Raw genomic sequence first — 25074 nt, forward strand, 5'->3', positions numbered from 1 at the left:
ATATATTTCATATATAATAGTCGAGCTAATAAAAATTAAACAAAAGGGAACATTTTTCGATTTCGTATTTCATCCTATGTAAGGCCATAAATTTATTTACTGATATTCATGGATATACCTTAACAACGATCTAAGAACACCGAATGTTATCTCATGGCGACCTTTCAATCGGACAAACACAATGGAGTTTGCAAAGGTTCACAAAACTCTCTTGTTTACATGCGACATTCAAACAAGTCGACCAACCTGTTGATGTTAAGTACAGAACAAATAATCATATTTTCCATAGAATCGTATTCTTGTGATGTTAGGCTTTTGTTCAATATTGGTGAAGCAAACATCAAGATGCTCCTGATTCCGCATTTTAAAGATTACATACACAACACAATTATTTTTTAAGTAAAGCATATCAAAAATCAACAGGTTTCCGTTATATTGTATTTTTAATGTAATTGAAAATGAAATTCACAAATACCACAAGGACTAGTTGTAAAACATGCATGCCTCCCATATGGGCTGTCAGATGTAGTTGCAGCCATTGTGTGAATATGGTTTTCGTCACTGTGACATTGACCTTTGACCTAGTGACCTGAAAATAAATATGGGTCATCTGCCAGTCATGATCAATCTACCTATGAAGTTTCATGATCCTAGGCCTAAGCGTTCTTGAGTTACCATCCGCAAACCATTTTACTATTTCGAGTCACTGTGACTTTGACCTAGTGATCTGAAAATCAATAGGGGTCATCTGCCAGTCATGATCAATCTACCTATGAAGTTTCATGATCCTAGGCCTAAGCGTTCTTGAGTTATCATCCGGAAACCATTTTACTATATCGAGTCACTGTGACCTTGACCTTTGACCTAGTGAGCTGAAAACCAATAGGGGTCATCTGCCAGTCATGATTAATGTACCTATGAAGTTTCATGATCCTAGGCCTAAGCGTTCTTGAGTTATCATCCGGAAACCATCTGGTTGACCTACCGACGGACCGACATAAGCAAAACAATATACCCCCTCTTCTTCAAAGGGGGGCATAATAAATGTAAGTGGAGATCACATATAGCATCCATTTACACACACGCATACACCTCATATGCATCTTCATATTCCTTTTTGTACTCTATTTTGGTGATTTAATAACATTATATATGTCTAGTATATGTTGGTTGTTCGTTTACACTGGAGCATTTAAGACATAAAACAGTTTTCAACATTATTGACATGGAAGCCATGTATTTGTATCATGACGATCAGTGAAAACTATTTCCTATTGAATCAGTTAATAATAAATAAGTAACAATAAACACTTGTTGGACAAAACTTTTAATTTTCACCAAGAACAAAAATGAATGCCTAAAACACGTCCGCTCCCCTTGCCATTCAACAACTAATAATAACTTATATGGTAATATTCTCCCACATGTAGACCTAGGCACTAAAATGTGTAATGAGAGGGCTTTGAACAATCATTTCTAGTAACACCATACAAATCATGATGAAATGCTGGGCATATTTACAGTGTCCAGAACCATGCTCTGTCCAATGAAAGACGGCATACAGTCATGTACAGCTAGTGTTTTATCGCAATTAATACCTAAAAGGACGTTTCTGTGGGTATCTATGGTACATAAAATGACGATTTACCAGCCCCTGTGACATAGACCTTTGACCTGTTGAAAAGTTCTGACAGCTCAATGTCATCATCAACAAAATGACCCACATCAGACACCTATCTGGCTGAACTTAATTGATAGGCACTACGTTGAATGACGATTTACCAGCCCTTGTGACATAGACCTTTGACCTGTTAAAAAGTTCTGACAGCTCAATGTCATCATCAACGAAGGACCCACATCAGACACCTATCTGGCTGAACTTAATTGATAGGAACTATATAAACGCCTGCACAGAAGATGGTTCACATTTGCTGCTTTTTTTTAAGAACAAGGGCCGATAACTCTATTGTTTGAGCCCCAACCTGGACACTGCTTGGTCTATTGTCATGTGCGATATGTAAATGTTTATCAAGAACATGAAACAATTAAACGAAAATAAACAAAAGTTTAATTACATTTTGTTCAAGAAATGTTTTAAACAAATAAAATAATGTTTTCCACCCTTCAATCAATTTACATTTTTAATAAGTATAGCTTTATGATAACATAAATACATATACTTCAACAAAAACAACATCATATAAACTATTCTATAAATTGTCTTTAATAATTTCAATAATAATCCCGATGTTTAATTCATCATTTGGCAAACTACATGCAAACATACTGTGAAAAAATCAGGATAAAAACTGATTTTGTTTCTAATAAGTATAATTTACAAAGACCAAAAAATAAACTTTTTAATCATTTACCATGTATTCATATATAAAAATATTAATAACAATCATTATATACCTTTCTATCATATTCTGTATGTATGCTTTTCTGTTCCCTGAATGGAATTTTGGAATGTTGGTATTTTTACTAAAACCTGGGGGGAATAAATAAAGCAAGCAGAACAAATTAAAACATTTACATTTATAAACTCAACAATATTGCATGTTTTCATATGACTGGCCGTATAGCACTTATATATTGTACGGGCGTAATTAAGAATATAACAAGCTTCTTAATACTATGGAATTTTTACATAAAAACTATTGGATGCTACAAAATAATGCCAATAATAATAGAATAATATATATTGCGTAGATCATCAAGTATTTCATGGATACACAAGTCTGTTGTATTTTTATAAGAATATTACTCATTTATTATATTCCGATTAGTTCATACAGTCTCAATATTGTAGCATTATCTAATATTTGAATTAAACAGGAAAACAACATTATGATTGGAACCCTAATTTTAACTGATCGGACACCTGAAATACTTTAACCCTTTTAGCGCTGGAACCAAATTTTAAAGACCTTTGCAAACAGTTTGGATCCAGATGAGACCGCACAGAACGTGGCGTCTCATCAGGCTCCAAACTGTTTGCTATTCTGATAGTATTCTTTGAAAAATAATCAAAGAAAATGCTAATTTTAGAAATTCAGCAGACAACATTTTAGCAGACGACAAATTTCCCAGCATGCAAAGGGTTAACCAAAGTCCTAGGCAACATAAATGTGAAACCATGCAAACTAATATTACAATTGAACTTAAACGTTTATCTGAACTACCCATAGTTTCACCAAAAATCTTTGAGTGCGAATACATCAAAGAATATGAATCATCTCAGGAGAATCATCACAAATTGAAACAGAAACAATGACGTCTATCAGCAAACAATTGCAAGCTTGTTCAGATGCCCAATGTGAGTTATTTCCATTGCTCCTTAAATAGACAAGACCCTATTAAATCTCATTATGAGTCATAGTTTGCCTTTATTCTGTATTTTATTATCAAAATAAAGTATATCTTCAAATACTTAGAACCATTTGATTTCTTACAAATAAAAACATTGTAACTAAACATATGCATCCTCAGTACCCATCATTTCAAATCCATAAAACATTGCACCAAATATGCCAAACATTTGTACAAACATATAGTACCAAAGTTGTTCCTTGACTGGTACACATTTAAGAATGAACAATCTGGTACAGTTTAAATAATTAAACTATCAATAAACTGAAAAAACAATCTTTTTTCTTGAATACAACACTACCAATAAATGGATTGTTCTAACTCTTTTCTTTGATTACTTAGTTTTTAAAAAGTTAAATGGTTCATAGATTCCATATATTTTTATAAACTGGTCTGAAAACATGTTCTTTAATATAACAGAACCAGCTTGTATAGCATTTGTAAATAATTTTCAATTTATTCCCTATCTACCTTTAAAAGCTGTAAAATTTAAAACCTTTGCAGTGAAAAATCGACATTTACACCAATTTGCTTAAGTATAACAATACTATAATGTAGAGCATTTTTGTACCAAATTTGTTTCCTGTATAAAATGTTTGGGATGTTAAGTATCACATACCAGTATTATAAGTAATTGAAGGCTTAGCAGTCCTACTAGGTCATTCACAGACAGTTATAATAATATAAATAGAAACCAATTTACCAGACATACATTTTTAACTTTATTGAATTAAATGCCATAAAAACCCAGTATCGTGATAAAATGTATAATCATAGAAAAAGAAATTGCCATCTCCAGGGCCTTCATATTAACATTATTAACTGTACTACAGAAAAATCTGTAAACTTGTTTAATGCGTAACCATACAAATATTTCATAAGCATTTGAATACAGCACCAACATATTAACTACTGCATCACATTTCACCTATTACTAACAATCTGAAATCTAAGACTATGTGTCCACTAAAAGCTAATGCTGAAAGCTGATTGGACAGCTGCTGATATCCCGTGAAGTCCCACCTCTGGAGCTGTCTGGAGATTGACCACACCCCACTGGGTGCCTCCCTTGTGGCCAGATACCGACAGTCCCTGAATATGGGCCCCCTTACCTGCAATAAGACCTGAAATAGAAAAACACATTTAATTTAATCCCAGAAACAAGACTCCTGGTGAGCAATTTGACTATACATTCCCTTAGATTAAGTCTTCAAAGAAAGGGAAGCCATAAAATAGAACAAAAGTTACACACAAAACTCTAATTTGATTTAATACCCCTCAAAAAGCCCACCCTTGAGCATGTTGTGCTCAGGAGAAGTAGAAAAACATGAAGTGAGTATTTTGACTTTTAAATCCAAAATGTTTAGATTAAGTCTTCAAATCATTGGCTGAACCAGTACCCAGGTGTCTTTGGAAATAAGCTTCAACATTGTTCCTGAGCTGGGACTACTGTCCCCAAGGTATGGCGGGGAACATTTAACCAACTACTTTCCACCAAAATAATACATGGTCTTCAAACTGCCATAATACCTGCTATAGTGGCCAGGAGCCCAGGGTCAGCAGATGCCTTGAACACAATTACCTGCCCTGAAAGGGCCGCCAAGGGAGAGAACTGGGTCCCATTGATACTCTCCAAAAGGGGCTGGCCCCCAGAAGCTGTGCCTCCCACAGTCTGGTTGTCAATGGTAACCAGGACAAGAGGTCCATGGAAGTTCGTGGCAATATCGTGCATTGATACCTGCACCTGTAGAAGTCAAATTGAGGATGTTGTAATACATCATCTAACTGGCACAGTTCATAACAATAACGCTGTAACAAACTTGACTTGGTATGAATTTCTCTCATGTTGATAACATACATGTATTTGAAATTTGAATTTAACTGTTTAAAAAATGTGGATGTAATATGTTCAATAAACATTTTTTTAATGGGAACTGACCATCCAATGGACAGTGACTCCAATGGTTTGCAGAGGTTTAATAAATGTTAAACAAGGATATCAGTAAAACTGATGGATGCTCCCCCAATGATGCTTTGTCAATATATGGTCTGTGTGGAAAAAAGTGTGACCTTGAAAAAATCTATTATTAGCCTCAGTGACCTTGACCCCAGTGACCTTAAACCTCATCAAAAGGGGGAGGTTCATGCAAGGCACCTACATCCAAAATATATACGAGATTGGTCAAATATTGAAGGCGCTAAGAGAAACTGTAACCAAAGTGTGACTTTGAGAAAATCTATTATTAGCCTCAGTGACCTTGACCCCAGTGACATCAAACCTCATCAAAAGGTAGAGGTCCATGCAAGGTACCTACATGCCTTAAGAGATAGGTAAAATATTGAAGGCGCTATGAGAAACTGTAACAAAAGTGTGACGAAAAATCTATTATTAGCCTCAGTGACCTTGACCCCAGTGACCTTAAAGCGCATCAAAAGGTAGAGGTCCATGCAAGGTACCTACATGCCAAATATGGAAGAGATCAATAAGGTATTAAAGGTGCTATGAGTAACTGTAGCAAAAGTGTGACGGAAGTAAGGAAGTAAGGAACCCCAAACTGGCAACTTTATGCTCCCCCTATATATATATATATATATATATATATATATATATATATATATATATATATAATATATAAATATGGGGAGCATTAAAATATTTTCATTCATTAACTGAATTATGTGGGTGTAAAGAAAATTCTTACACAAGCAGAGCATCTTAATTCAAGAATGATGGCTATTTAATTGTCAACAATAACCACAAATTATTTTGCTCATTTGTTTGTTTTTCATTTTTTAAATATCTAGGTGGTCATTAAAGCTACTCAATATTTTTGCTATGCAAGCTCAGTCCATCAAAAAAAGATTTATACTTAGGCACAGACGTGACAATTAAACTACTTATATCAAAGATAAGGAAAAATTGCTACTGTAATAATTACATGAACAATCACAAGTTGAGTATAAGTTGAATAGCAGGATTTGGCAGTGAGCCCCCCACACCAATCTCCAGCCCTGCGCTCTGCCCTCTCCCCTCAATTGTGCGCCCTGCACTCTCCCAACCCACTCACCCCCCTCAATTGCAAGCTCTGTGCTCTTCCAACCCACCCACCCCTCAATCGCCAGCCCTGTGCTCTTGCCCTGCCCTCAATTGCCAGCACTGCACTCTTCTTACACCCTCCCCCTCAATCGCAAGGCCTGAGCTCTTCCAACCCCCCCCCCCAATCGACTTCCCCGCGCTCTTCCTCCCCTCTAAATCGCCAGCCCTGGGCTCATCCACCCCCACTTTAATCCCCTCAATAGCCAGCCCTGGGCTCTTTCAAACCCCTCCTCCCCCTCAATAGCCAGCCCTGGGCTCTTCCACCCCCCAATCTTAATGGCCAGCCCTGGGCTCTTTCAAACCCTTCCTCCCCCTCAATTGCCAGCCCTGGGCTCTTCCAACTCTCCCCCTCAATCAATCGTTATCAGACGAGGTTTATTTGAGCAAAAGACCTTTTCTGGAATGCGCTAGATTTTAGAAAACTCACTACTGGGTAGCCTGGATGAACAACAAAATGATTCCTTGAAAAATATTCACAACCAAATACCGGTAAATTTGCAAATGTAATTATTTGAATATAAAACTATAATTAATCCATAATGGAGTCTGCATTGTTCCAACCTATTGATTTTAAATGCAACTCTACATCTCTTATTACACATTTTTTAATTGATAGCATATTGTAAATGACATAAGCTGGGGTGGAAGCCTATACATATATATATACACACATATATTATATAACCCTGAAGCATGTTTTCTGTTTTTTTTATTCTTGAGTCTACCATTCAGTTGGTAAATATAGGCCCAGAACAGTTATATGCTTAAGATCTCACTTACCTGTATGCCAAGTTTCTTGGCGAGTGCAGGCGCACTAACGAGATTCAAGTTCAGGCCCTCACAACCACAGTGTGTGCTGTTACCTAGGAGACCGGCAAGTACAGCTGCACTGAGATACTGACCTGCATTCTTCAAGACCTGACCTGGGGTATATGAATTAACCAGACATGACATGTGCATTAGGCTTGGATGCCCCGACATTCAACTTTTGTCTTATAACTCATGTCACAAACAAGATTTGTATGACCAAACTTGAATTTTGAACTTAAAGTGTGACCTTGACCTTTGAATTAATAAGATGAGTGATCCACAAGAAACACAGTCTTAGCATGAAATTTAATTGTGGCAAGTTATTCAAAAACTTCATGATAAATGACAACGTTACAGACCAGCAAGCTAATTTGAAGGGGCCGTCAAACAGATTTCAGAATTAACAAAATGAAAAAAGTTGTTTCAGATTCGCAAATTTTCGTTTTAGTTATGATATCTTTGAGGAAATAGTAATACTGACCATTTATCATGCTCTTAAATATCTATTATATGCATCTTTTGATGATTTGAAAACCTGAAAATTATAAAGCGTTGTGCGACGCGAAACAATTGAATAATTTTGAAAGTTCTGTTTTAGTCGTTTTATTTTGGAATACTACGAGGATTGCTTATATAGGTAAACAAGAGATGTGTTCGTGAGAAACACAATGCCCCCAATTGCACGGCTTTGAAGCCATAAATTTGACCTTTGACTTTTAAGGATGACATTGACCTTGACCACTCAAAATGTGCAGCTCCATGAGATACACATGCATGCCAAATATCAAGTTGCTATCTTCAATATTTAAAAAGTTATGACCAAAATTTAACGAAGGTTTAAGTTTTAGAAAATAAAAATACAATGATATTTGACATTTGACCTTAAAGGATGACCTTCACCTAGACTTTTCACAACTCAAAATGTGTAACTCCGTGAGATACACATGCATGCCAAATACAAAGTTGCTATCTTCAATATTGCAAAGGTTATCAAACTTTAACCAAGGTTAAAGTTTTGGGACACACAATGAATGAATTAATGACAGACAGACAGGCAGGCCAAAAACAATATACCCCTGGTCTTTCAATCTGGGGGCATAAAAATACATCCGCTCTTAGCATGAGCATGGATGGTCGAGTGGTCTAGGAGGGAGACTTTTTACTCCAGGACTCCAGGGGTCAATGGTACGAGCCCTGTTCAGGGTTACTTTTTTTAGTTAAAAAAAATTATATTCTTGTTTTTTTTACTGTTGATTTTTAGTTTTAGTTCAAACTGTTTATCAATATAAAGCATTTAATGATAAGCATCAATACATGCCAAAATCTGTTGGACGGCCTCTTTAAGGCCAAGTTCGAACTTTGACCACCAAGTGTGACCTTGACCTTGGAAAAAGAGACAGGTTTTACACACAAAATGATGTCTCCTCATGGGGGTCATAAGTGGTGACAAATTAAACAAGAGGGCCATCAGGCCCTAAGGCGCTCACCTGAAAGCCAAAATAACTAGACTATTCAGAAAAAAATGTCAGCTAATTCATGAAGATTATTTTGGACCAAAAAAGTGACTTTAACATGTTTTTTTATATTTGACCTTGTGACCTAGTTTTTGAGCTCATACGACCCAGCTTCAATCTCTGGCAAAATTTCATTGGGACAAATGTTCTGACCAAGTTTCATGAAGATTGGCCAATAAATGTGGCTAATATAGTGTAAAAAACAAGTTTTCACTAAAGCCATATAAGGACAACTGCCCCCCCCCCCCCCCCCCTGGCGGCCATGTTTTACAACAAACCATAACCATTTTTAAACTCACTCGAGCTATTGTTAGAACAAATGTTCTGATCAAGTTTCAAAAAATGGATAATAAATGTGACTTCGAGAGTGTTCACAAGGTTTTGTAGTAAATAGCCATTTAAGGAAAAATGCCACGCCCCTGCGGCCATGTTTTTTAACTGATCTCAACCATTTTTGAACTTAGCACCAGATATTATTAGTTCAAATATTCTGACAAAGTTTCATGAGCATTGGACCACAAATGCGACTTCTAGAGTGTTAACAAGGTTTTACTATACAGTAAAGCCATATAAGGAGAACTGCCCCGCCCCATGGTGGCCATGTTTTTCATTCAACTGGAACTATTTTCGAACTCGTCCAAGATATTATTGGGACACATGTTTTGACAAAGTTCCATGAAGATTAGACTAAAATGTGACTTCTAGAGTGTTTACAAGGTTTTACTCTAGCCATATAAGGAAAACTGCCACGCCATCTGGCGGCCATGTTTTTCAACCAACCGAAACCATTTTCGAACTCGTCCAAGATATTATTGGGACACATGTTTTGACAAAGTTTCATGAAGATCGGACTTAAAATGTGACTTCTAGAGTGTTAACAAGGTTTTACAATAGCCATATAAGGAAAACTGCCAGGCCCCCTGGCGGCCGTGTTTTTCAATCAACCGGAACCATTTTCGAACTAGTCCAAGATTTTATTGGGACACATGCTCCCACCAAGTTTCATGTAGATTGGACTAAAAGTGTGACTTCTAGAGTGTTAACAAGGTTTTACTATAGCCATATAAGGAAAACTGCCACGCCCCCTGGCAGCCATGTTTTTCAACCAACCGGAACCATTTCAACTCGTCCAAGATATTATTGAGACACATGTTCTAACCAAGTTTCATGAAGATTGGACAATAAATGTGACCTTTAGAGTGTTAACAAGGTAAATGTTGACGAGGCACGACGCAGGACGGACAAAAGGCGATCACAATAGCTCACCATGAGCACGTTGTGCTCAGGTGAGCTAAAAACAGCATGATTATATACAAAGTGGATACAGTTTACCAATATTCAAACACCAAAGTAAAAAAACTAACCCAACAAACAGGTACAGATTTTCTTACAAACCTTTGTATAACGCCCAGCTATGAAACACAATCACATAGTACACTACCCTTCACCCATCAAATACTTTACTTCAGCAGAAATGATATACATCTCCCTATAGAAAATTAGAAAAGCAATATCCCATTATCTTTGATATAGGGCATTAAAATACTGAAGAACACTTGCATACACCTACCATAGGCAAGCAAGCTTACTCCATGTTTGGGGTTGACCCCCAGTTTCCCAAGCAGTGTGCCAAGGCAGCGCCCCAGCTCCACCCAGGGCCTGGTGTCTGGGCTGAGGGCGTTGTTCATCGCCTGGGCGTTGATCTGCAAAGAAAGAGAAGGTAAGCACTACTCAAAACTTGAGCTTGCAATAGTACTGACGAAAACATACCAAGTCTGCATATCTTATTAATGTGAAGCAAGTTGTAATCAATGAATCGTAGTGGATATGGTGTCCGGAGGTCATGGTTTGAATCCCCACTGTGTGAGCATTCTTAAGATTTCCCCCAAAGACACCAAGTACTGATTCTACCCAGGCGATGGACACAAGAGTACTGATTCTATCCAGGCGATGGACACAAGAGTACTGATTCTACCCAGGCGATGGACACAAGAGTACTGATTCTACCCAGGCGATGGACACAAGAGTACTGATTCTACCAGGGGATAGACACAAGAGTACTGATTCTACCCAGGCGGTGGACACGAGTACTGATTCTACCCAGGCGATAGACACAAGAGTACTGATTCTACCCAGGCGATAGACACAAGAGTACTGATTCTACCCAGGCGATAGACACAAGAGTACTGATTCTACCCAGGCAATGGACACAAGAGTACTGATTCTACCCAGGCGATGGACACATGAGTACTGATTCTACCCAGGCGATGGACACAAGAGTACTGATTCTACCCAGGCGATAGACACAAGAGTACTTATTCTACCCAGGCGATAGACACAAGAGTACTGATTCTACCCAGGCGATGGACACAAGAGTACTGATTCTACCCAGGCGATGGACACAAGAGTACTGATTCTACCCAGGCGATGGACACAAGAGTACTGATTCTACCCAGGCGATGGACACAAGAGTATTCCATAGAGCCTTAGGCTTTTGATGCAGTTGCCCAATTGCAGAGTCTGATCAGGAGCTACACTGGCCGCTATTACATAACATTAACCCATTTATGCCTAGTGAACTCTCCCATCTTTCTAAATTGGATCAATTTATTCCCAAAATTAGGGATGTCTAGTATATTTATTTCTATATTTAGAATATGTCTCACAGAAATTCCTTTAAGCAAACAGCGCATGCCCTAATGAGACGCGGCATCATGCGGCGTCTCATCTGGGTCTATGCTGTTTGCCAAGGCCTTTTTTCTAGACGCTAGGCACAAGTGGGTTAAATAACATGATGTATCACGGTCTAGAAGCTCCTGGATTGCTTGAAACAAATGATCTGGTAACTGTGTTTAACAAAATTAAATGGTTGCATAATTTAAAAAAAAAATGCAAATCCTTGAATAAACAACAAAAAGTAATTGTAAAAAATAGTTCTGGTTAATTCCCTTACCGCCCCAAACAATGATTTCCCTTTCATTAGGTCGACAAACTGCTCAGCAATCTCTACAGCAACACGTTTCTGGGCCTCCACAGTGCTGGCCCCTAGATGAGGGGTCGCAATCACCTTCGGGTGCTGGGCAAGCTTGTAGTCCGTGGGCGGCTCCTGTGTAAAGACATAGAGAATACATGAAAGAGGGTTCCCACTAGCTCAACAATTTTCATCAGCCAAATTTACCATATCATGTAAGCATTCTTGTGATTTTTTATTTTTTGAGGTTGAAAAAACAACAACATTGTACAAAGGACACCCATTCCTTCACATTCCACTTTTGTTTTTGAATTCCAACTTTGACCTCTAAGTTTATCATTGACCTTTAAAGGTAGAAAGAGGGGTGTTTCACGTAACATGCTGTCTCATGATGGTTTACATTCTTCTGAAGTAATTTTAAACTCTATCAATATATTGCAAAATTATGGCTGAGAAAAGAATTTTCAAATTTGAAATTTGACCTTAAATTGTAATTTTGAACTTTCTGGTAAGGAGACAGATATTACATGTTGCCCGTCAATGTCTGATAGTTTACATAAGTACAGTTATTTTTGTATTCATCATGATATGGAAACATTTTGCTGAGAGAGGAATTGTAAAAAAAATTCTATGATTACATTTGAACTTTTACCTCTAAATGTAACCTTGACTTTCAAGAAAGAGATAACATGCAACACTTATGATGGTTTACAGTTGTACCAAGGAATCTTAATATCCATCCATATATGGCACAGTTATACCCGAGACACGCGTTTTTGGACAAACATCTAGAAAGTTGGCCACCGCCACTGCTATATGCTGCCTTCTTCAAATAAAGGCATAACAAACTGTAGCCAAATAGCTATTTAACAGAAAATTCTTCAGTCAACATAACTTACTTTTATACAAGTCTACTTTGGCCAAGGATCCACTAAGCCCTGGAGAAGTTTTTATTGTACTAGTTCTGTACAATCTCTGATGTGCCGGGTCATGCAAAAATGGGTTGTTAGCCATATGCCACTCACATATCTAACCAGGTATGTCACAAACATGACAAATACTTCCGCAACACTATCTACGAATGGGAAATACTCAATAATATTAGGATCAGTGAACAAAAGACAGTGTCTTGAACATGAATTCTTCATATTGATGACATTATAAGGTTTCACTTGAGAAATGTGGATGTCATGCCTTTATTCCACAAATTAATAACATTTTATCAAGACTAATAAACTGACTTACTTCATGTTTATGACAGAATTAATGTCATTAACCTCTAAAAAAAATTTTTTGCAGGGGTAGTTATTACAGCATAATGTGGTCCAAATCACTTACATTGATATACACATCTAGCCCGGCCCCTCCACACTGCCCTGACTCCAGGGCCTTCAACAGCGCGTCTTCGTCTATGATCCCGCCCCGGGCACAGTTCACGACCCGCACCCTTGCCTTGCACTTGGCAAACACAGCATCGTTGATCAGGTCTACAAAGTGATGTAACAAACACAAACAACAATTAACTCTTTCAGTGCTGGAACCGAATTTTGAACGCCTTTGCAAACAGTTCGGATCCTGATGAGACGCCACAGTAGGTGGTGTCTTATCAGTATCCAAACTGTTTGCTATTCTTATAGTATTCTTTGAAAAAAAATCGAAGAAAATGCATATTTTAGAAATTCAGCAGACAACATTTTAGCAGATGACACATTTCCCAGCATGCAAAGGGTTTAGAGTAAATTTGGAATAAAGGAGTTGATAGGTTCAATATCTTATCAGTGAGTGTTGTCAGAAGCTTCATTTAATCTTCTTTTAATGGTAGCACTTGTTCTACACAGCAATCAGACTTGAGTGTCTCATTAAGCTAAAGGATTTCTAGGCAATCAAATACTCAATCAAGATTGACAAATTTAAAGAGGGTTCAACATTCATTTACAAAGAATCAATTCTATTGTCTGAAGGCTTTTTGAAGACTAAATCTGACATACAACTATATAAGGAAAAGTAATATCCAATCAATGAAATAATGCTCCACTATATTGTTTTTACCTATTTTACAATGTCTTCACTTTTATTTACTTAATAAATCCAAAAGTTGTACCAGGTTGATGTCCCCTGTCCATGTCACCAGTGACAATTTACTTTCAGCGAAGAAGCTTTTGTAAGTCCAATTTAAAACAGCAAATAAAAAAAACAACATGTGCTGCAAGCAAGCCATCTGATTAGTAAATAATTCCTAAAATCTACCAACAACTCTCTTGCGGGAGATTTATGAAATATTTGCAATACTTTTCAGATTGAACTCTCACTTGTGGTTTGTGGTATCAAGGGCGTGTGCACAGTGATGTAGTCAACCCTGGGCCACAGGTGTTCTAATTCCATCCACTCTACGCCAAACTCTGCACTCACAGTGCCAGGAATAATTGGGTCATAGCCAATAGTCTGCAAACCATAAATATGAAGACATGTTGACGTGTTTTTCCTGTACATATCAGGGTGTAGTAAACAGACGCCAAAATTAATAAAGAAATCTTTTTTGCAAAAAGATGGAAATATGTCCCTTATCATAAGTGACAAGGTCTTACAGACCTTATACTTGTGCATCTTTAAGAGTTGTTTTGGATAAGTAAAATAACATTAAACAACCTAATTCAACCAATAATATGCAACTTTATCTTTAAATTATACAAATCCACATACAAATTTAGGAATGGGTATATATGAAGTACCTATTAAATTGGGAACGTTGAATTGTGAAATATTTGTATATGGATTTGTATGTCATTTATTAACAGGGGTCTTTATTAAAAAGAGGACTCTGAAGTCAATAATCTGCTCCTGACTTTGCCAGCATTCAAAACAAACTGATGCCCTATTCAGAGTGCAAGATCAACAGGGTTCACACACGGGCTGGACAGAATGTTAACACTTTTTTCAAATATCTTTTAAAGTTTTTGAAATACATTTGCAAAAATCGTAATTTCAATCACTTGAGATAATTGCACAATAAAGTTCTCAAATGTGTGTTTACATTCTGTCCAGCCCTTATGATGTAAATCCCTGAACACCCAATTGATTCTACACCCAGTTTAACTACTAGGCTGATATTTGATTAGCAAGAACTGTTGAGTGTTGATTTCCTGAATAGGGGCTAATAGAACCAAATTGCATTACTGTTAATTGATTCAGTTGACAGATATGAGATGAGATTTAAACCTTTGCAGTTACAAGGACTTCAAACAAATTAAGCACAGCTTTAGTATCTATAAAGCCCAGTAAGACTATGCTGAGGGCAAACATTATAAACTATTGGTCCAAACAAGATTGTTTTTGGTGGGAGATTTTGAGTACACAATTCTCAGCAGAGTGGAGACTCAAAGGCTATCTTCGAAGATGGCCTTATACATGGGAATGCTTTTCACACAAGTCCCCAGAATAACAAAGGGCGCTCTACCGTCATTCCGAAGGACTGCATCCTTAGTGCCACTTCCTTCCCAATTCTTCCCAGGCCTATTATTCCTAACGTTTTTCCATATAGTTCTGATCCCATGAAATTCTTTCGATCCCATTTTCCCGCACGCATGGTTGCCACCGCATTGGGAATATCTCTGAAAATATAGAGGAAGAAACTGGCGTGATTGTGTAGAGTGAACGCCAAGAAGAAAAGAAGCAGAGTATGTATTTATAAACATTCAACGCAGAGTAATTACACTCGGTAACATTAGGGGGGAAGGGTCACAAAGGGCGAACAAAAGATATCTAAAAATAGTTCCGAACAACAATGAAAATTATTGATAATTATCACTTTTTTTTTCACTGTTTGAAACAGTGAATTATCAGTTTTAATTCAATGATATTTCTCTATAAACAATCGAAAAGCATAAAATAAAAGTGAATATTCCTAGAAATTTCAGAAGTACACTCCAATAGCTGTAATGTTTCCAATGAAATAAAGACCAGTATTTAAGACTCTATTTTCAATACATTGCATTTCTTTTTGTAGCACAAGTGCTGTCCCAAGAGAGCAGGGTCAATTATTTTTCTTTTTACTAGTGTAATTGACATTTTCTGTCAGTCTCTGATATAATGTGTTGTCATAATTACATAGTAAAATGCACACTTTAAATAAAAATTAATATAACTACAAGAAGCCTGGCCATGCCAAAAAACTTGATTTTAAATGGTTTACCAATAAACAAAGTTTTATTTAAATAACTTGCAATCCAAAGCAAGGTTCGAACATAGGCTATCTACAAAAATATGAGAGCAAAAGCTCCATCAAAACTTTAAAACTTTAATGCACAGATACTGTTTTAATATTTTAGGAACAGTGACCTTTACCTTGGCCTGACCGGCTACAAATGAGATCTAAAGGTTAGTCCACATGCATGCTAGCTATAACTCTCATGTTAGTAGACACATTTTTTCTTTATTTGGTTACAATAAACCAAACCCAAATGGCCCAAAATTAAATCCCTTCAAGATCTGCATGTAATGAACATGAACACAAAATTACAGAAAAACACCTCAGTCCGAAATTTGAATTGAATGGAATTTCTCTATAAAACTTTGTAACAATGACCTTGACCTAAATGACCCTAATTGCAATCCCAAGCTAGATCATCATGCAAGCATGTTAACTTCTTTATACGCATAATGTCATCAAAATTACAAGAAACTCTTATTTTATTTTTATCAACAGTAATCTTGACCTAACTGGCCCCATATGAAGAGTACCCAGCATGCAAGCTTTCAGACTACATGTTTATTAAATTCCATCAAGGTTGGTCTATGCAAGCCACAGTTATTGATAAGCAAACCCAAACCTGAATCTAAGTACTAATTCCCCTGAATTACAGGTCAGAGATGTGTGCCTGGTCAGTGACCATATATGATGGCAACTAATAAAAGGGGACATAATCCTGCTAAAAAACTAGAAACAGTTGTAGGTCCTGATCATCATTTCTTCATAAAGACGCTGAGCATATAGGCAGGTCTATTTAATTAGACTTGTAAATATACAGATATGGATAAGTTGCCGGAAAATGTTCGCTAGAATTTTATACAAACAAAAAATGGCATATTCAGCAGGTCAGAATGCTACATGTACATGATATTGAACTGATTTGCATACTCATAAAGTAATATACAAAATAATATGAACCACATATTAAAATATGCATTGAATTACATTATACAATTTCTCAAAAAACAGTACATTTACAGCTGTAAATACACATTATGTCACTGAATGATATGAACACTTGCACTCTTAATTGCGTACACGAACTGTGATATATTTGAACTTATACACAGCTGGCATACTCACATTGATTTGTCAACTGTGTGCTTGTGAATATGAAAATGAAATTCATATTCATGCCCTTCCACAATCATGTATATTGGGATTAGTAAATATACCATAAACGTCGTTGGTGGACACATAATTGTATGGATACTTGTGAAACTATATAACACACAACCTTATAAATAACTATAGCTCTTCAAAGCAGTGTTTTTTCTTCTTCATTTTGAGAATGGGGCCAGTTCCTTTTGCATCTAGAAAAGCCCATTTTTGTTTTGACTCAAATTGGGAAGTATTAGTGTTGTAGACTTTTAGCTAACAAATACTTGACTTGGACTTGAAAGGATTTAAATGCTTAAACTTATATATATTAATTTTTTTTAAACCTTCAATCATGAATTTTTAGGTCCCATTTTGGAAAATTATATACTTATTTCCATTGGGAATTGGTCCCTCTACACCACGCTAATTTTAATGAAAATAAACACTGCAAAGGCAGATAATAATTTTCTATTTTCTTGATAATTGAAAAATATATATTAATTCTAGTGTCCACATTTAGGTTTAAATTAAACTGTTAAAAGAAAACTGATCCTCCTTACATGGAAGCCATGCTCATCAATAGAAAGGTACATTGTTGTAGATATTTAATTGCTTAAAGTATTTTTACAATATTTTAAGCAAATATCTACAAAAATGAAGCAAGCTTCATGTTTATTGGGAAAAAAAAAGATTTCAAGTGTTCACAAGCTTTGAATTTAATCAGACCTAGTTTTTGACCCCATATTACTCAGTTTCAAACTTCACCTAGACATGAAATGGCCCAACCAAGTTTCATGAAGATTGTGCAATAAATGTGGCCACTTTGATACTAGAATGCTGACAATGGACAAAAAATATTGATCCCAAAAGTTCAGAAAAGTGAAAAGCAATAACACAAAAACATTCAAAGGACCCCAGAAGAATTACAATAATAACAATATAGACTTATGTATGTTACCATACCTTGACAGACAACAAATAAGGGCACACGTGTGTTCAGCTGCACTCAGCGTATTTCCTCCAGGGGTGCTGAAACATTTAACAATCATTAATTGAGACTCATTCAGAAAAACTGGGCTTAATGAATTGGTGTAATATATTGTCCGAAGATTAGCAAAGGTGAATCATGGATGCCACTTTCTATTTTTATGGTATTTTTTGTTTGAAGGAAGTCTCTTCTGAGCAGACATCCAGATTGGGCCAAAAGTGTTCAAATGTTGTCCCTGATTAGCCTGTGAAGAGTGCACAATTCTTCCAAAAAACTCTGGCATCTATAAACATATCAAGGTTTCAATGCACAAATAGTGTATCTGATTAATTAATGATTAGCACCTTGATAAGTTCCATACTAAAACCTTGATATGCATACAAGAGACTCATACTAGTACAATATCTTTTTCTGTTCTTAGTCATTATTTTGTATTTGTGAATATGATACTTCAAGGCAAAGTATACCTTCTGTAAATCTGGGATGGGGCATGCCCCGGCTGTGACAAACAGCCATATGGTCATTGAAAGATGCCCTAAACAAAATCTAGTCCTCGCAAAAATAGAGTCCCAATAATAAATTAAACAAGAGATGTGTTTGTAAGAAACACAATGCAGCCCTACTGCACCGCTTTGATTTTTTTTAATATCCCTTTGGATTATATCATTTGGCAGGTACATTTTACATAAATTTCTATTTATCATTTGTCAGGTAAAGATCATTTTCACAAGGGAAGTAATATTTTATATTTCTTCCCTTGTGAAAATGATCTTTACCTGACAAATAGGTTAAGATCATTTTCACAAGGGAAGTAATATTTTATGTTACTTCCCTAGTGAAAATGATCTTTACCTGACAAATGATAAATAGAAATTTCCCTTTAAAGCTAGTTACTTCCCTTGAATTTTTATTTTTGACCTTTGACCTTGAAGGATGACCTTGACCTTGACTTTTCACCACTCAAAATGTGCAGCTCCATGAAATACACATGCATGCCAAATATCAAGTTGCTATCTTCAATATTGCAAAAGTTATGGGCAATGTTAAAGTTTTTGGACGGACAGACGGACAGACTGACGGACAGTTGAACTGCTATATGCCACCCTACCGGGGGCATAAAAACAACAACCTTTCCTTTGATACATCGAAACAAAGCCACTCCGCATAAACTTGGAACAGTTCACATGCGTTTATTCCTTATGAATTGGCTTATTTTTTTAAACAGATCTTTAAACATACACCAACAGAACTCACTTCATAACAATAATCCCCCTGGCCGTGGCAGCATCACAGTCGATGTTGTCCACTCCTGTCCCAGCCCGACCAATGATCTTCAGATTTTTTCCTGCCTCGATGATTGCTGCTGTGACCTTCGTTGCCGACCGCACAATAAGACCATCATGTTTCTAGCAAACAATTAAAGAGAAGAAAGTTTGAACATTAAGAAAAATTATTTTTATGATATTTTATGTGAAATACACTATGGGATGTCTACCAAACAGTAACAGGTAATTTTATGTATCTGTTTCTCATACAAAAAATCTGTTATTTGTCAAATGTTCAATTTTAACTCAGCAATGTGCTTAATTACATTTCCATAAAATGAAACATTATCAAACACATGTCAATATTTTATAATTGACAAAGTATAAATTAACAAGAGATGTGTTTGTCAGAAACACAATGCCCCCTATTGCGCCACTTTGATGCCATTTATTTGACCTTTGACTTTGAAGGATGACCTTGACCTTTCACCACTCAAAATGTGCAGCTCCATGAGATACACATGCATACCAAATATCACGTTGCTATCTTCAATAATGCAAATGTTATTGCAAAACTTTAACAAAGGTTGAAGTTTTGGGACACACACAATGAATGAATGAATGACAGACAGACAGACAGGCAAAAAACAATATATACCCCCGATCTTTCGATCCAGGGGCATAAACAAATATAAGGTTTTGAAAATAATTTATCACAGCCAAAAACCGTGACATTGCCGCTTTAATATTCTGGATCTGTCTTTAATATTACCAACTTGATTTAATCTAAGTTGGAATGACATTATTTCATACATAGGATTTTGTGTGTGTTTAAACCACGTTATTAAATCTTATTACAATCAGCATTCAGCTTCTCAACGAATCACTCATTTGGCTATTCAGTTTTCAGGATAAACAGATATGGTGCAAATTTGCCTGAATACACAATTCTATATTAATATTACTATTAAAATTAAGAATTTAAGAGTCACAAAATTCAAATCTTATATGGAAATCTCCATATTTCATGTTCACATTTAACTGATAGATATACATATAGTAAAATATGAGTGCAAGTTAATGAAGACTTACAACATGCAGTTATGTTATTGCATCATTTACGCAATATGGTTTCAAATTTGTGTGTTTAAGTTCTAGTAAATTGCTTTTTACCAAACAATTAATTTATGGTAATGACCACTGAGATAGGTTAATATGCTTTTAAGTGCATATTAAATCACGGATTAGTAACCAGTTAATAAAAGGAGAAATATCAAAGTACATGTATGACAAAACATTCCATATATATATGTGTGTGTGTGTGTGTGTATATAGATACATCTAGTACACAGCATCCTTTGAAACTTTTTATGATCATTTTAGGAAAAAGTATGATGTATCTTCGTATGGAAAGTACATTGCATAACAAAATATTTAATTTTATAATGTTTTAATAACTATCTACAATACCTTCAATAGCTTCTTGAAAGGTTACAACATATTATAATTTAGTAAAAAAATGTTTTGCAGTAGTATAAGTATGCTTACATTTAAAATGTAACCGAACATAGTTAAATACCAAATCCTTAAATGTTGTCAAATGCAACTTTTGAGAACTTCAACATGTCTAGATCAAGATTTGACAGTTCTTTTTTTTTTATCTCCATCTAGTCACTGAGGCAGCTTTTAAGTGACACATTGATGATATATTACAAATATGAAATGCACACACAATCGAACAGTACAGTTGGCTTCTGGTGCGCAACAAATTTATGCAAAGTGATATAGAGCTATTTTAACTCCGCTGAGAACACAGTGCTCAACTTTGTATAGGGCTATTTTCACTCAATCTTGATGAAACTTGGTAAGCAAAACTAGGCCGAGTCCAAATCTGGCTCACAGGCATCCAAAAACTAGGTCAACAGGTAAAATCTTACAAAAACCTTTGTACCCACTCTACAGGCCTGGAAAATTATGACTCAATGTAGATGCATCTTGATCAGGTTGTGAATCTTGATTGTATGTATGCAGAGTTTTGATGGGAGTCACTTGCGTTAAAAAAAGGTCACCAGGTCAAATCTGAGAAAAACCTTGTTCCCACTCTGATAATAAATTTTACTTTATTTAACATATAAAGAACTCAAATTTTATTGAATATATTATGGATGCAGTACTACCAGTTTGGTTGTGTTTATCATGTGTGTGTGTTATCGCTTTTCGCTGTTTATTTAATTATATTACTTCTTTTAAGGAAGGGGACATACAGAAGTTGCAGTAAGAAGGTTGATCTGTTCAAAATGTCCTCTCACATCCATATCCTTGCAAAATATTGATGAATTTTAAAATAACTTTGTGAACACATTCAATTTATCAAGAGATGTTGTGTCACTTGTTGTCTCCTGACCTCAAAGGTCAAGGTCACAGCTAGATCAAATTTGGTAAAAAAACAGCTTGTTAAGACTGTTACTTCATCATGTTATTTTACAACAATTTATCACAAATGACAACCTCATGAAAACAACATTTTGTTTGTTACAACTTGTCTCCCTACAACAGAGGTCAGGGACACACTCAAAGGTTCAAGTCAAATTTGGCTTTTTAAGAGCTTGTCCTGGCTGTTATTTTTTTCATTCATCATTCAATATTTAGACAACTTATCACAAATGACTACAATGAGACGACAAGTGTCACTTGTATCACCTGCCTCATAATCTTCAGGGTCAAGGTCACACTTGAAACTCAAAAGTCAAATTTGGCCAATAAAAGGTTGTGCTTGACATAAGCTAAGTTGTGATGACAACACTGGGATGTGGGTGCATTTATGGTATATGGGTACGGGTGTTGTTTATAAAGGTCAATCATGTTGTTCTCTGTACTAAAAATGTACCTTCTTACATTTCAAGTCTTCAACAATTTTGTGTGTGAACTTATTAGGACCATAATATCCATCTTGTTTAATATATGACTATTGCTGAAACTAGATTTGGTCTTAAAATAAACATTTAATACAAAGTTCTACAATCAGTTTGATTAATTCAATAAACATCAATTATATTTTGTCATTATATGGCGCTAGCATGGGCGGAAAATATTTCTGTACGTGTTACATCTTTGTACCAGTAAACGGCAGTTTTTCCTTTTAAATAGGTCTATATGCACATGCCATATAAAGCATTGTTTAAACATTGTGTCTCCAATAAGGACATTTATATAAGTATTCCGTATTTAACAATTTAAGTGATGCAATAGGCCTACGCGGATTACCATCTGCTTACGTTGGCAAATATTATTTCACAGACTCTTTTACAATACAAGTATGACTTACTGTTCTTCCGTACAAAAACTTACAGAAATTTCTTGCAGAAACTTTTCCTTATCCAGATGCAGTTTGGTATCGATGACAACACCTATACCATATTCTTTAAGAACTTCTACACATCGTGGGTCTACATCGTCGCTTATGAACACGCTTTTTAGCTGAAAACTCATGTTTACCACCATGCGAATCTGTGCGAAATGAAAGCCACTACACCGACCGTGTCATTTGCGTGATATTTGTGCGTCAAGGACAGTCACTCTTTATAAATCAATCATTCACGACTGAATTACTTATCTTGGTGACAACTTTAGTACGGCGAGGCGTTGTAACCATTAAAAAAAAAACAAAAAAAACACTAAAATGCTCGAGTACTAGTGATTATTTTGAAATGCGCACATTTATTATAAACGGAACAGGTGTAGATCTACTAAAGGAAAAATATTGTTTAAACTGATTTTTTCATTCAAATTTATTAAAAATGCGTTTCATTATTTATTTATCATTATAATTTGATATAAATATAGCTCGATAACATGTTTCTTTATTTTATTATGAACGGTATAATGCTATATGCGAAGATCGCATTTGAAGAACACATCCGTTTCGCGGCAAATAAAATCGTTTGCTTTAAGTCTGGAATATTTCACAAATACATGTAGTACATCTGGCCTTAAGTGACAGACACACGAACATTATTTGTGAAATGTGCACGATAAACTTGTTGAGGCAGGCAAGTTGTTTCCTGACTGAGGTCTTGTTAAGAGCAGACCAACAATCTTTTTATAATTATTTGGGTAGACGATTACCATGACTGAGGACCCATAAAGATGACACGACTTTATCGTTATATAAAAATGTTATTTCTAACTATTTAACGTAAGCTTAGACTAGTCCTAATTAATTGCTAGTAGTCACGCCGGGTATGCGAATACTTCGTTGACGGATGGCACTTCACTAACAGAGAACAACAAACGCCACGCGCGAGAGGTAAGTTCCTCTGTTTTATTTAAAGTTATATCCTAAAGATTAGTTTTTAAGACAAGACACATGGTCGAGTTGATAAATGGTGTATCCTTTTGTATTGGGAATACACAATTTCACGGAAGAATGGTACAGTTTTGCCCAAAAATAGAAAATTCGATCGGAAAACAGCATAAACTGGATGAACAGTAAACATTTTAACAAAATAAAAGTACTTAGAATTATTGCAAGAAATTGTTTGCTATTCCAGCATGTAAAGTAATCACTGTGCTTCAAATACTGAAATTTTGATAGTAGTCAATGAAATATTAACAAAGATAGTGCATGTTGTAATAGGTGGCATAATAAAGTTGCAGGCACTTTGTTTACCGATAAAGGGCACTTCAGATTTCGGAGACTTTCAACAAAGCGGGCACTCTAATAACTGAGTTTTATCTTCTACCTTAAATGCATTTATTTATATTATGGCTATTCATACGAAACATTTTGAAAATATATTTTTCAAAAATCACATTACTATTAATTTATACTATGTTTATTATAATTGCAATTTTCAAATAAGATAATATTTATTATTAAATAAATGTGTACATAATGAACTTGTTTTTTATTGGTAACTTGAGTTTCAGAGAAATGAAAATACAACGGATAATGCGGATCAACACAATCGTGTTTAATTTTACTTATAGCAGGGCTCTAGATAACGGTAGCGAAGGGGTCTTTATGAGGCAAATGCACATTTGTTCTTCATAAAATCCTATGTCGGTTGTGCCTATTTGAATCGCATCATCAAGACGATACTTATGCGTAGCAACACAATTAAAAAGAGAATGGTAAAACTCCCTTAATTTGAGCCCTGCTTATAGGGAGCACTTCCCTTTACGCAACGCTAACGTTTGCTCGAAGTGACCCTAAATCACTGTATTGGTTGAGTTTAAAGAAACACGGGTAAAATTAAATCGTAAAAACAACTGATTCTGGAAAAAAGGAATGCGTACATAAAATGTTTAAATGTCATATTATGGAGATAGTACTTAGTATACCCCCACAAACGAAGTTTAGGGTGCTACATAGGATAGAACTTGTCTGTCTGTCGGTCTGTCAGTCAGTCGGTCTTATTAAGTGTCCGCTCTCTCGGTTTTCATCCGATCTTCACCAAACTTGGTCAGAAGTGGTATTTAGATGATGTCTATGTCAAGTTTGAATATTGGTCATGACGGTGATTATTCATGACATGCTATCTAATATATAAGTAAATAGCCTTAGTACCTTCATTTGGACATAAAGATAAATGCTTTAGATCAACCGTTTAGAACGTAATTTAAAATATATGGTCATATAGATTTTGCTCATTAGACATATCCAATTTGTTTAACATTTATCTTTCACATTTATACCAAATCATAATCA

The 25074-nt window shown here is 35.7% G+C and overlaps 1 protein-coding gene across 2 annotated transcripts; it reads right to left on the reverse strand.

The window, feature by feature from the left end:
• Window positions 1–1310: 1310 nt before the first annotated feature.
• On the reverse strand, window positions 1311–22934 carry LOC127855987 (D-3-phosphoglycerate dehydrogenase-like). 2 transcript variants are annotated; one of them, XR_008037804.1, is made up of 12 exons: window positions 22713–22934; window positions 19354–19505; window positions 18075–18140; window positions 15219–15372; window positions 14074–14206; window positions 13103–13251; window positions 11747–11899; window positions 10364–10496; window positions 7250–7392; window positions 4903–5116; window positions 1867–4496; window positions 1311–1733 (listed from the first exon to the last, which is right to left on the reverse strand). XR_008037804.1 is itself a non-coding variant. In XM_052391922.1 (11 exons), the coding sequence occupies exons 1-11, from the start codon at window positions 22863–22865 to the stop codon at window positions 4339–4341; spliced, it is 1608 nt and encodes a 535-aa protein (XP_052247882.1). In that variant the 5' UTR covers window positions 22866–22934; the 3' UTR covers window positions 1311–4338. The 2 variants fall into 2 exon arrangements, 1 of the variants encoding a protein (XP_052247882.1); XM_052391922.1 differs by having other exon boundaries at window positions 1311–4496.
• Between the last annotated feature and the right edge of the window lie 2140 nt (window positions 22935–25074).

Source organism: Dreissena polymorpha, chromosome 13 (genome assembly GCF_020536995.1).
Source record: "Dreissena polymorpha isolate Duluth1 chromosome 13, UMN_Dpol_1.0, whole genome shotgun sequence".
Lineage (NCBI taxonomy): Eukaryota > Metazoa > Mollusca > Bivalvia > Myida > Dreissenidae > Dreissena > Dreissena polymorpha.

What these genes read in the sequence shown, in the direction of transcription:
- LOC127855987 (XM_052391922.1), bottom strand. Translation starts at nt 22,865, where the DNA reads ATGGTGGTAAACATGAGTTTTCAGCTAAAAAGCGTGTTCATAAGCGAC. An exon ending in CTTGATACCACAAACCACAA is followed by an intron (nt 13,252 to 14,073) that starts GTGAGAGTTCAA and finishes ATCACTTTGTAG; the next exon opens with ACCTGATCAACGATGCTGTG. An exon ending in GGAAATCATTGTTTGGGGCG is followed by an intron (nt 10,497 to 11,746) that starts GTAAGGGAATTA and finishes CTTTCTTTGCAG; the next exon opens with ATCAACGCCCAGGCGATGAA.